Source organism: Tauraco erythrolophus, chromosome 1 (assembly GCF_009769465.1).
Source record: "Tauraco erythrolophus isolate bTauEry1 chromosome 1, bTauEry1.pri, whole genome shotgun sequence".
In the NCBI taxonomy this organism is placed as follows: Eukaryota; Metazoa; Chordata; class Aves; order Musophagiformes; family Musophagidae; genus Tauraco; species Tauraco erythrolophus.
The window spans coordinates 48765183-48777581 of record NC_141465.1 but is presented as its reverse complement, the minus strand read 5'-3'; the positions used below and the strand labels follow the sequence as shown (position 1 = coordinate 48777581).

Here is a 12399-nt window from a genome sequence, read left to right as displayed (position 1 = left end):
TTTGTGAAAAATATCAGGAAATTTCAAATTTGTAACTTCCAAGCTTAAAAATCACCTGTGTGTGTTATGCTGGTTGAGGCTTTAGGAATCTGCTTTGCATAGCTTGAAGATGTTCACCTTCCTAATGGTATAACCTTTCCCTCTGACATTTTCTACACAAGAGTATTGCATATACATTGTCATCCAATAAGTTTGCTTTAGTTGTCTATTTGGCAATATCTTAGCCTCCCTACCAGTCTCTTCTAGTAACCAATGCCTCTTCCCTGATGCTTCCCTAGTCATCACTGTTTTTTGGTTTGTGCTAAAAAGTAGGTGATGCAGTCTAATGTTATTTGCAAGGAAGCTTTCCAGAGTTTGTAGTCATCAATATTCTGTCCAAAAAATAAGCCTAGTGAAGTATACACTTTATATGTTTACAAAACCAACCACTTCCAAATTTTGTATGGTTACTAATGTTGAATGATATTGGGGCGGGGGGGGGAAGGGGCGGGGGCAGGGAAGGAGCGTAAAACGTATGTGTGTTATATACATATGTATGGTTGTGCCCACACACACACATAATATATATGTGTGTATACTTTTTGTAGTGATGCCATAACCTCAGGTGATCTAGTGACTTTAGTGGCTTCTGATTTTTATTCTGTATATAAGATAGTAGATCTGGGGTTTATTCCAGTTGACGAATCCCCCTTTTCACATGAAAAAAAAAAATAAATTTGCAGCTCCAAGCAAAGTTCAGATTTGATCTCTGATTTTTAAGCTTTCAATGCCAGGCTTTTAGACCAAGAAGTTTTACTGTGCTCTTGAGTTTACGGGATTGAGATTCTTGCCTTAAGTAAACCATCCATTTCAGGTGTTTCACTAGTTTCTGACATTTTCTTGCCTTCATTTATGGTAACTCTATAACTCTTTAAGAGAAACCAAAAGTTAACTCAGAAAAGTAGTGTTTGTTCATTTGTCTTCCAAATAAAACTTCAGATATTTCAGTAATTCCTCCATTAGACCAAAATCTTCCTCATGTGATTGTGAGCAGCTCTGTAAAGGGAGTAGTGTACTGACAGTTAAAGAGACATTCCAAGCCAGACTGCCTGCTGAGATCAGGGTTGCTGAAGAATAACTGAAACAACAAGTGTGAGGAACTGCCTCCCAAAAAGAGCTGTCTGCATTACAGATCTATTATGGCAGCATGAATGAAGCATGCTTCCTATTTATTCTTTTTAGTTAATATTAAAGCACATCAGTTTGCTTGCCCCATGCATGTTTGCTGCTACATCTCATTGTACCTGCATGAAGTTGGATACCTTTCCTGCCCAGGGGCAATAAATGTTAGTAATAGTCACAGAATTTTTGTTTATATTTAGGCCTTTTCCATGGGACTCAGAGCAGAATAATCAATATGATATACATTACATGTCCCAAACATGCAAAAGGCACACAAAGATAAAATAATGGAAAAGAGCACATTTTGCCTTTGGTTTCTGGTTGAGGGTGAGCTCTCTGAGTGGGAGCTCCTTCCTAGGGATAGTCTTACTTGCTATTAAAAGACACACTGCGTAAAGATTCTAGTGTAACTGCTTGCTTTCAAGAGCTGAAGCTTTATGAAAAATACAAAGATACTTGCTGTTACATTGTAAGAATTTAGTGTTGAGTGACTATACCATACAGATTTTTTTTTTTTTCTGATAATCCTAATTTTTTCCTGTACTGGCCATTGTCTGAAAATCATCTTTTGGGATGCTTAAAATATCTCCGTGTTGCATCTCATCGATCAAAATGTTCTGCTCTATTTTTACTCAGTACAAAATCCTGGTGTTGAAACTTCCTGCTATAATGCTATATATGTTCACTCTCTTCACATAATGAGCATGTGTTTTGTAGCAGTCGCTTTTCAAGGTCAGTGCTTTTTCAGACAACTGTACTGCAATATGAGTCATAGGAGTTAATGACATAAACCAGTTGGTGTAAAACCACTGGCTTTTGGGTAGGCAGCAACTGAAAATGAGCTGAGTTCTCAGCCCCTTATTTTTCTCCTCTGTGTGGTCACTATAGTCATAAAGAAGAGATGATGGTGCAGAATTTCACTTCTCTGCTCATCTGCTGTAGGGAGCAGATTTCTCGTTGAGGTTCACTGGGCCATAGAGAAGAATTACACTTGAGTGAATCTCTGTCTAAAAGCGTGGCAAAAATTGTCCCAAACTTTATTCTGAAGGTTAAATTTATCTTTAAAAGTACAGCATCTCCATTTTAGAATAGACTTCGAAACAGAAAAGCCACAGCAAGACATTGAAAAGTGTTACAGGACAATGCAGAGTAACCACATTGGGACTTCCGTATGATCTGAGACCGGTTCCTCAGTGAGCAACATGGTTGCTGGGTTGGTAATTTGCACTGGGGCCAGAGTATGTTCACAGATGTGGATACACAGCAGCTCCTCTGGGGAAAGGCTCGAAAGATTCTCTTCTCAGCCGCCTTCACATGACTTTCAGAGTACAGGCAGGATGTTTAGCGTGCATGCTTTCCTCCAAATTTTCTAACAAATTAAATAAAAATCATCCAGTAAATAATTCAGTAGAGAGGTTTTGTCTGTGTTGAGCCATTCTTGTGAGTTGACCGAATCCGTAAAGCTGTCAGTAGTCTCTACTCTTGGGCTGTCTCCTTGGTGCTTTAAGTGAATAATACAAGACTGCCTTACTGCTGTTATGCAATGGCACCAGATAGAGACACATGATGGAAACAGGAATCCTTAGCAATCCAGTACATTTAAAATATGTGGTAGAAATCTGATAATTGTACTAAACTAAAGATTTTTTTTTTTCTCATAGCTACTTTCAGCCTTGTAATTTTCACATTAAATCTATGTTGTTGAGCATTTGAATGTGTTTTCTGGATCTACATGTGAGTTCCAAAAAAACATGTGAGTTTCCCTAAACTAGGAAAATTTCCACCATCCTCTCTGCCTATAAATCTTTCCTCTAAGCACGTTCTCCTACTCAACAATTGCACTTTATTACAGCATTTAAACACTGCATGCATTTGTCTTTAGAACCAGGTAGCATTTTGAGCTTTAGGTGGTTTTGTGTAGGAATTGAAGAATTGATCAAACAACCTATCAGAGTGAAGATACTCTTATCAATAAGGAGGATGACTCCAGTGATTCCTACCCCAATTATGTGTTTCACATTTGCTTGGAAAAAAATGTCAGCTTGGCATGTAGTAGCAGCTGAATCACCAGCTGATAGCATAGCATTTAAAGCCAGAATTAGAACCCGAAGATAACTATAGCAGACAGCTAAGTGTTGCTGCATTACAGTAACTCCAAGTAAAGCTGCTCCTGTTTGTCATCCATAGCCCTTAAACTGTGGCTTTCCTTTCGGTTTTCCATCAAGACAATGGAATAATTTCGTTTTTGTTTTCATACAACTTAAGAGTGAAAAAGAATATTAAATCACCCAGCATGATTTTCTGTATGTGAGTTGCCATTTAATGTCATCCGTTTTCTGGGGTCCAGACCCAGTTGCATACCTGATGAACGTGTGTCTCCCAGAAGAGTATGAGGTCCTGATTTGAAATATCAAAGATGGGAAATCCACTTCTTCACTAAGGAGTTTGATCTGGCAGTTAATGATTCTCATTGTTAAAATCAGTGCCTTATTTCTACTATGACTTCTCTGACTTCATTGTCCACCTACTTGTTCTTGTTACGTCTTTGCCCTTTACTTTAAAGATCCTTCTAGTATTCTGTCATTTCTTCCTGGATAAGTACCTGCGCACGGCAGTCAAGGAAACTAAATATTGGGGCTGGTTTGGCTGTGTTTAACACACTATAGAGACTGAAATCTCTGACTGTCTTAATGTAGGCTTTCTGTCTTGCTTCTGTGACACTTTCTTGCACCATTTCCAATTTTCAAGTTATTTTAAAGGGCACTGGAACTGTATTCAGTTGTTTCACCAGCGTCCTATGTAAACCATCTTTTGCCCCATTATCAGCACTTTACATACATAGTTTACTGTGTACACTCTAAGTAACGTGTTATTTATCAGCTGTAGTTAATTCAGCTGTGCAGACTAGTTAATAGGTGGAAATCTGGTCTTTAGGCAAGTCACCTGTTCCAGTTTCAGGTCATCTTCTTTTGCCAGCACTGTCTCACCCGCACATAACTAACTAACTGAAGTTCTTAAGTTGAAATGGACAACAGTAGATCCCCAACTTCCCTGGTGATAAATCTGGAACCATGTCAGCAAAGGTCAGGAAGTTTGAGCGAAATTGGTTCTCTCTGGTGAACTTTGCAACTCCTGGCTCTCCAGCAAGCAATGGATAAACTGGACCTGTTCTTTTATACCTCATCACTATTTGTATGTTCTCACAGACATGATTTTCATTTTTCTAAAAGACCTTGTGTGTGGTATTTTGGTTTGAATATTAAACTCCGACTTAAAAAAAAATAAAATTGCATGCTTTCCTTTTCCCTAAATAATTCTTCACTGGTTTGAGCTAATCGTTTTACCCTAACACTGTGTTCCTCCTATCCCATTTAATAAGACTATTTGTCTGATATTTGTATAGTAACCCTTGAACCAATGAATGCTGAAACATTAAGAATCTCTTTAATCAATAATTTCCATTCTTTGGCATAAGATCTCATTATTACGCGGAATTTACATAATAACGAAATAAAATCTCTCTTACAATACCTTATTTCATGTTTAGGAAAAGTCCTGAAAACCTTAACAGTCACTCAGAACAGCTCAAGGAGAAAGAAAAACAAGGTTTTTTCAGGGCAATAAAAAAGAAAAAGAAGAAATCTCAAACTGTAAGTATACAGTATTTTTAAAAGAAAATACGTTTATCAGTTTTGAATTATACCATTTTAATATGCTAGATTGTTACAGTACCTTTGTATTATTTGTGATCATGCCCACATATGTACCTATTTTTTCTTTTATTTTCTCTTCACTATATGAAAGTCAAATTCTTTCCCTGATCACGGTTTCTTTATCTGCCTTTTCAAATATTTCTTCACTTACCAGTCCTGTGCATCTTTGTTTTCATTCAGACCCTTTGAGAGCCAGTTTTGATGCAAGTTTTAAGCTGATGTTGCAGCAAATTCTTTTGCAGGATATGGTGATACCATTCAAAGAATAGCAAATGCTTTATCACGTGTCCTCAGAGCTTGAATAATTTCAGACACTCGTTAGGAGGAGGTCGAAGTGTTGTAAATGAGAATTCTTTTCAGTCTTTTTCATGGCAGTGTGTTGATAACAGCCTCCATCTTCTTGCTGCACTCTGTGGTGGGAATAAGGATGATGCGTCTTAAACATTCTTAATGTTTTATGTTTTACTGGGGGAACGGATTGTGGCTTTTGTTATTTGATATAAGCCTTTGGTGTCTTTTATACATTTTTACATTTTCATCTAGATTTTTGCAGGGAGAAAGAACTTTCTTTTATCAGAGAGTAGTTGTGTATTAACAGTTCACAAAGTTTTATAATGAAAATCTTCGTAAGAACTGAAGTAACCTAAACATCATCTCATCTCATTCTCGAATGACAGTTCTGGAAACAGTAAAATATTTAAAATTTCATTTACATAAAGTTGCAATATCTGTGTAAGTGTAACTGCAGTTATATTTTTGAAGGTTCTCAGAATGCAGTATGTCATGCTCACTCCTGGCGAAGAGGAGTAACTAAATCAAGATATCTACAGTCATAGAGTGAGGTGGCATGACTTTGGGTGTTGGTGAAGGGCTAGTCTGTTGAAAACTGGGAGAGAAGAGTGGTTATTAGGCTTTTTTTCCTTTTTTTTTTTAAAAAAGTTTCTTTGAACTGTATGGAACATGGGCATGTGTGTCTTAACTAGCACTCAAAAATACACCTTGCCTTGCTGCTGGGTAGATTTTAGAGCAGTGGCATCTACCTCTCCTTGGGAACTTGTTCATTGTGATACCTGTACCCAGTTCAAATATAGACTCATAGAATCATTTAGATTGGAAAAGATCCTTAAAATCGTCAAGTCCAGCTGCTTCTTCCAGTTTTCCTTTTCTCCTCCTCCTGTTCCTTCTTTTACTACTTTTTCCCCTTTTCCTCCTCCTCTTCTGTTTTTTCTTCCAGCTTTTATTTCTTCTATTCTTTTGCTAAACACTTCCTCTTGATTTTGTTCATCTTCATTGTTTTTGTTGTGCTTCGCCCTCCCATGTTCTTCCCCATTCCCCTTCTCCCATCTGAAGATCATTTGCATTACACAACTGAACAAAATGTGTAGATTGTAACTCTGGGATTATTTGATATCATAATGTCCATGAAAGGATAGCACACCTAAGGCCGTTGGTTCTACTGATGCATTTTTTTTTTAAAAAAAAAAAAGGTGTTAAATTTGCACTGCTCTAGTCTACTCTGATTCCAGCCATTCAGATGTGGTGGCGAGGAACACTTTAAAAGCCCAGCTGATAGATGGTGTATCAACTACTTCCAGATTAAACTGCGTGAAGGACATAGAGACTGGATTGTGTTGCATCTCAAGATCCAGCACTTTCCAAAACATCTAAAACACAAGTACCTTGATCTGTAGCTACCAAAAAACAAGACAGGACAGATTTATACATAATGCTTACTCCTGTTTCTTCTCACTCTTAAGAAGGGGGATGGGGAGGGTGTAGGGGGAGTGGAGAGAGGTTTTGAATAAGGGAAAATTATGTTGGCTAGTTAGAGCTAGTATCTCACAGGAAGATGAATAAATTAGTGAAATAAGATGGTTATATAACTCTTGCATCTTCAGCTAGAAACTTGCTGACATCAACTTAATTTTTGGACCCAACCAGAGACTGGAAGGCTTCTTTTCATTTCTACTTACAGCTGTTTAACAAGAACTATCTTGGGATAGACTGTACCCACTGATGTGTATACAAGTGTCTGGTTCAGACACTGTTCCTTGTTCTTCTTTATCTATTAGCTGAGGACATCTACCTAACAAACACTGGGATGTTCATTAGGATCTTCCAGCACAAACAAAAATTACTACTTTCAGTTCAGCACCAAGTTTGGCTTCAGTAGTAAAAGCTGTTAACAGCACTGTAATATTAGCTCTTCAACTACATGAATAATGTTTTCTATGAATTCATATTAAAAATGTAACAGCTTGTGACTACCCAAGTTTTTTTCTGAGGCTCCTAATTCTTATGGAGTCCTAGAAGTATGAGATTCCACTTACTTACTCTGACACAGACTTTCTGCAGCAAATAAACTAGACCTGAGAACTGTCTGTGCTGACAAGCACATCATAGCTAGCTACTATTTACTTCTGATATCCTTTGGCAAGTCTCATTTTGCTGGTGGTCGTCGTAAGAATCATAAAAGATATCTGAAATTGGATTGAAGACATCTTCTTAATAATGTCACTCTCAAAACTTCTAATAGCCCACAACAATTCCCGATGCTTCCTCCTGCAGTTCCCATTAATGATTCTCCCTAGAGTTCTCCAGGTGCAGTTCCTCATGGGATAATTGGTACTGCCTGCTATGGGAATTCTTTGCAATATTGTTTTTCCAGAGCTGTTCTTATCCATTCTCCTTTTCATCTTGTTTGGAGTCTTAATAACATAGCAACAAGTTTTGAGGATTGCTAGAGTCACAGTTTTTTTCTGTCATCTGCCACCACACAATTTGATATCCAGGAGGGTTGTGCAAAGTGTCAATAGGCACTATCTGCAGATGAGTCCCAGTTTTGCAGGTTTTGGCACATATTGCAAGCTATGGGTCTGAAGAAATGATCTGCTTTGGAAAAAACAGTTGCAGGTGAGCATTTCTTCTAGCAATGCTTTGATTGCTTTTTAATTCACTGAACTTCAAACAGGAAATTCTTCTGCCTATAAGGTTCCTAAATGAGTTATGTTAATTAGTGACTCTATCTTTCATTAACTTGGATGGAATTTAGAACTTGAGAAAGCTGTTTGAAAACACTCATTTTTGGTAGGGCACGCATCCTTCTCTTTAGTCATACAGTCATATTGTATTATAAAGCTTTCTTTCAGTAGGCAGAATAATGCTAGACACAGCATATCTGTCCTATGCTTGTTTGTACCTGAATGGGGGAGAAATAGTCCCATTCATCATTTTAATACTTGGTAGTCCTGTTTGTTGCTTGAGAATCCAGTGGTATGCTCTTTGATTGTATTACAGAAATTAAAATAAACCAGCCAGTGCCCTTGCACTTATACATGAAGTTGTTGAAGGCATATTTTTGTCAGCACTGAAATAATTTGTCTTGGAGCCCTAGCTCTTTTTACAGGTTAAAAATAGAATACTTTTATTTCTTCTAGAGGTAGCAATTAACTGCTCATTATGAAACCAATTGCTATTATTGTTAGTGTATCTTTGCTATTTTATTTATATAAAAATAAGAAATGTCATACTGCTTTAGGTCATTATCAAAAGTAACAAATGATTGCCAGAATTACAGGATTTGATCCAAAGCTCAGTAAAGTCAACAAGACGTACCAGTTGTTTCCAAAAGGCTTTGAAACGCACTCTGCATTCCTAATGAACATGGATATAGGAATAGGTGTACTGATCTCTTTTTACATGCCTTCTATGCATTGAGTTCCTTGGATTTGTTCCATATGCTTTTTCCATTCAATCACTATTGTATTTTCCCAAAGCAAATTATAGGATTGATACCATATATTGTCAGAATTTAAAAAAAAAGCAAAAGAATTAATATCGTAAGGACAGATCTTTTGAATTGAAATACTATGCATTTAGTTTTTGTATCTTATATTGCAGACAGACTCAACCAACGGGGAGAATCCAAGCATCAAGAAATCCCTCTTTCCTCTTTTTAATTCAAAGAATAATTTAAAGCATAGTTCTTCTTTGAAAAAGCTTCCTGTAGTCACTCTACCCATGGTATTAATTTTTAAGTACAGTAGCACTGTAAAATGCTTCAGTAAACTTGTTTTACTGACTACAGCAGCATGTGTTTTATTTTCATGGGATCACTTTCTCTTCATGCCAGTTAAGTATCTTGGGCCAGTTCAATAAATTTAGGTAAATTTGGCAGTTCTCTTCAAATAGATTGTGCCTAAAAAATTTTTTTTTAGTATTTGATATACTGAAAATGTAACATACACAGTTCCAGAGAGATTGAGCCCTGGGACTAACACTAAAGGAGGAAAACAGTTGTGAAATTGTCTATGTTTGAAACAGAATGAGGCAGTTTAATTTTAATCGGGGAAAAAAATAAGCCTGGCTTGTTTTATAGCTATATTGGAAATACATTTTTTATGCTAACTGCTCCTTTATGTATAAATTTAGTTAATCAAATATTAATAACAGTTTATCTGAAAATTAAATTTTAGTCCATGCCTCTGCTGTATTTTTTGTTTTGTTCATGATAAAAGACAGCTTGCATTAAAAATAGGTTGAATTTCAACTGTCCCTTTTTTGCTTAGAATTCTTGAAATGAGATAGATACAAGTTTTAAATTATCCTTCTGCCGTAAATTTTCTTGGATTTTCAGCTTGTTTTGGGAGGGAGGGTTGGGGAGTTTCTTACTTTTTGCTTTAGTTTGTGATATTTGTGGAGGAGGAGAAAGATGGGGAAAGGAAAGGTTCTTGGTTTTGTAATGGCAAAATCAGCCAGACATCAGTTTAGAGAGATGTTGGTCTGCTTCACTTAGGAACAAATTTATAGAACTGATCCATGGTCTTAACTGCAGTATGGAATGCTTTTTAAATGAAGATGAGGCTCAGCAATTTTTTAATTTTTTTTTCTTTTTTGAAGCCTTGTTTAACTGCTCTCTCTTACAGCAAATGACACTAACAGCATGCGAATGCTTTAAGGGCTAAGGGTATAGCAAATCTGCATGATATCCACAGCCACTTGCTCTTACTATGGGGAAGAATTTTGAAAGGTCGTTGCAGTTCTGCTGCAGTAATGGGCTTCACTTGCGTTCTGTAATTAACTGGGGGAAATGATTTACAGCTATTCTTAAGAATGTATTAGGAAACCAGTATTTAATATTTTGTTGCAGATGCCTAGCAGCGATGGTCAGGATCTCTTGGCATTACAGAAAGCCATTCATTCTTCTAATCACCAGAGCAGCAGGCAGAAGGATTGGCATCCTGAGAAGATGACAGAAATCCAGCCTCATGTAAGTGGCATTGTCAATTCGCTGTATTTTAACATCACTGAGGTATCTCGACAGCTTTTTCTCTAGTGAATAGAAAGATTGCATTTGACATTATTTCCCAACCTCCTCGTTCCCCACTCATTGAATGTAAAAAATCATGTGCCTGCAGTCCTGCATAATTCTTTAAAAAATCTAGATATGAATGATAAGGAAAAAAAAGAGACTAAATGTCCCTCTGTCCGTCTTTGAGCCTTTCGAAATATTGGTTGTTTTTGTGTTGGAGGCAAGCAACGTTTCAGTCCATGTCTACAGTAGCTGTACAGCGCTGTAGAAAAGCCCTCAAGTTAGCTCTGCAAGGGCTGATGCATCCTGAGGGCACACTGCTGCTACTTGGCACAGTTTGATACCCGATGGGGTCAACAGAGCTTCGTGACCACCTTACAGTGTGGCTGTGCCTCAGCTGGCACAGACTGTGGTTTAAGCAGGCTACGTTATTGGAGCATAGCACTGTGCTAACACAGCTTTATTTTCTCCAGTTCTAAAGCCAGCTTGGGGGTGGGTTTGGGAGGGAGCTTCAGTGCCGTGCTCTGTTGCCATTACAACATTGGAAGCTGAAGAAGAGGGTTCGTCACAGATGCAGTGTTGGAAGAAGCAAGTTGCTCTGTGAGCTGTGGAGTTTAACGAAGCTGTTTTCATGCCACTTTGTGTACTCGGGCTTCCCCAGGCTCTTGCTACCCACTTCAGGAACCCCATGTCTCCATTTTCCTTCAACCTGTTCACCAGTTAAAGAAGCCGTGGGGGACTAGAGCAGCTTATTACCCAGCTGCCAGCAAACAAAACATCTAACTCCAGAGTTCTGCCAGCTCTTATTTCAGTGCAGATGATTACTCAAGACTCTCTCTAACCCCTAATTGATGTTCACAAAATGTTTAGGAACTCTATATTTCTGATATCTGTGCCTCATAAAATGTGGCTGAGGTTCTGAAGTTAATAGCAGGAGCAGTGACAGATGGACAGCTAATGCCATTATCTCTACCTCCGTTTTCATATGAAACAAGGTTAAAATAATTGATGGGAACAATTATTTTTTTCTGATATAGAAAAGGTTCCAGCTTTTCAGGTAGCTAATAGATTGAATCATAATGAGAAGACATTTTCTCAGGTGTGTAATCATAGCTTGGAATGAAATATTCCAAGTGAAGAAGTCCTGCGAATTTTAAGATGTTCAGTTTAGGATATGACAGTTTTGTTAGAGGAAGTCTGGTGTGACGGAGAGCAGAAGGTCAAGTGCTTTTCCCCGTGTCTTTCAGAGCCAGCCATTAAAATCTCTTCGAAAGCTCTTGCACCTCTCCTCTTCAAATCATCCTGTCCCTGCTGAGCCTCGCTTCCAGCCCTTACCAAGTCAGCCAGCCAAAGCTTCTTTTCCTGAAGTGCGAATTCACCCCATGAGTCAAAGCTCTGGCAGCGGCAGCAGCAACGTGCGGCAAGAGCCTCAGCCGAAAAGCAGGCCAACGCTGCAGATACCAAGCCAGCTGGAACCTACCTGGCACGTCTCCCCGGTGAACCGGAGCGCAAGCGATGGGCCTCCCTACTCCGATCAGCTGCCTTCCAAGAGCGGACAGAACGGGCACACGTATAACCGAACAAACCGATCGCGAATGCCAAATCTGAATGATTTAAAAGAGACAGCCTTGTAATTGCACTCCAGAGAATAGGCAAGTCCAGGTGGAGATCAGCGTAGGGGAGTGGTGGTGGTTCTGGTGATGGTGAGACTGCATTTTCAGCTTTATAAAGGTGTGCAATACGTACATGTGGAGCTATGCCGTTTGGCACCACAGCGAGAGTCAGGGATTATACAGTAAAACAAGTTGAATTCCGAATTGCCAGTCGTCAGAAATGCCGCTGGACACCAGGCAGAGTGTGCTGGTCAGGGAGAAAAACGCATTGCCGTTTTCTCTCATTTACATTCCAGCTTAGTGCACATCTCTGTCTGAAAGCTGGGAGACTTCTGGTATGTATTGGCACTTACAAGGGTGAAAACATTCATGTCTAGACCTATGCCCTTACTACATTTTTTGCTGCCTAGTTAAAACAGTGGGGTTTATGTGATACAAGTGTATCCCTGTTAAGGGTTTAAAGTTAAATTGTATGTCTTAAATTTGTTTTTTAAACTTCCATATTTGATAGGATTTGTAATATTTATTTATGATGACCTAATATCGTACTGTTATAATCATATCTTTTATGTTATAATGTAAAGTTATTTTGAGCTGTTTG

At 38.2% G+C, this 12399-nt stretch overlaps 1 protein-coding gene across 1 annotated transcript in view; it reads left to right on the top strand.

Moving 5' to 3' along the window:
- CDKL5 (cyclin dependent kinase like 5) overlaps positions 1 to 11819 on the top strand; it is an 81220-nt gene extending 69401 nt beyond the window's left edge. The window contains exons 14-17 of the mRNA XM_086609139.1: positions 4709 to 4811; positions 8775 to 8897; positions 10024 to 10143; positions 11433 to 11819. Coding sequence (XP_086465265.1) covers positions 4709 to 4811; positions 8775 to 8897; positions 10024 to 10143; positions 11433 to 11819 — 733 coding nt within the window. The remainder of the gene's footprint in view (positions 1 to 4708; positions 4812 to 8774; positions 8898 to 10023; positions 10144 to 11432) is intronic.
- Positions 11820 to 12399: the final 580 nt, after the last annotated feature.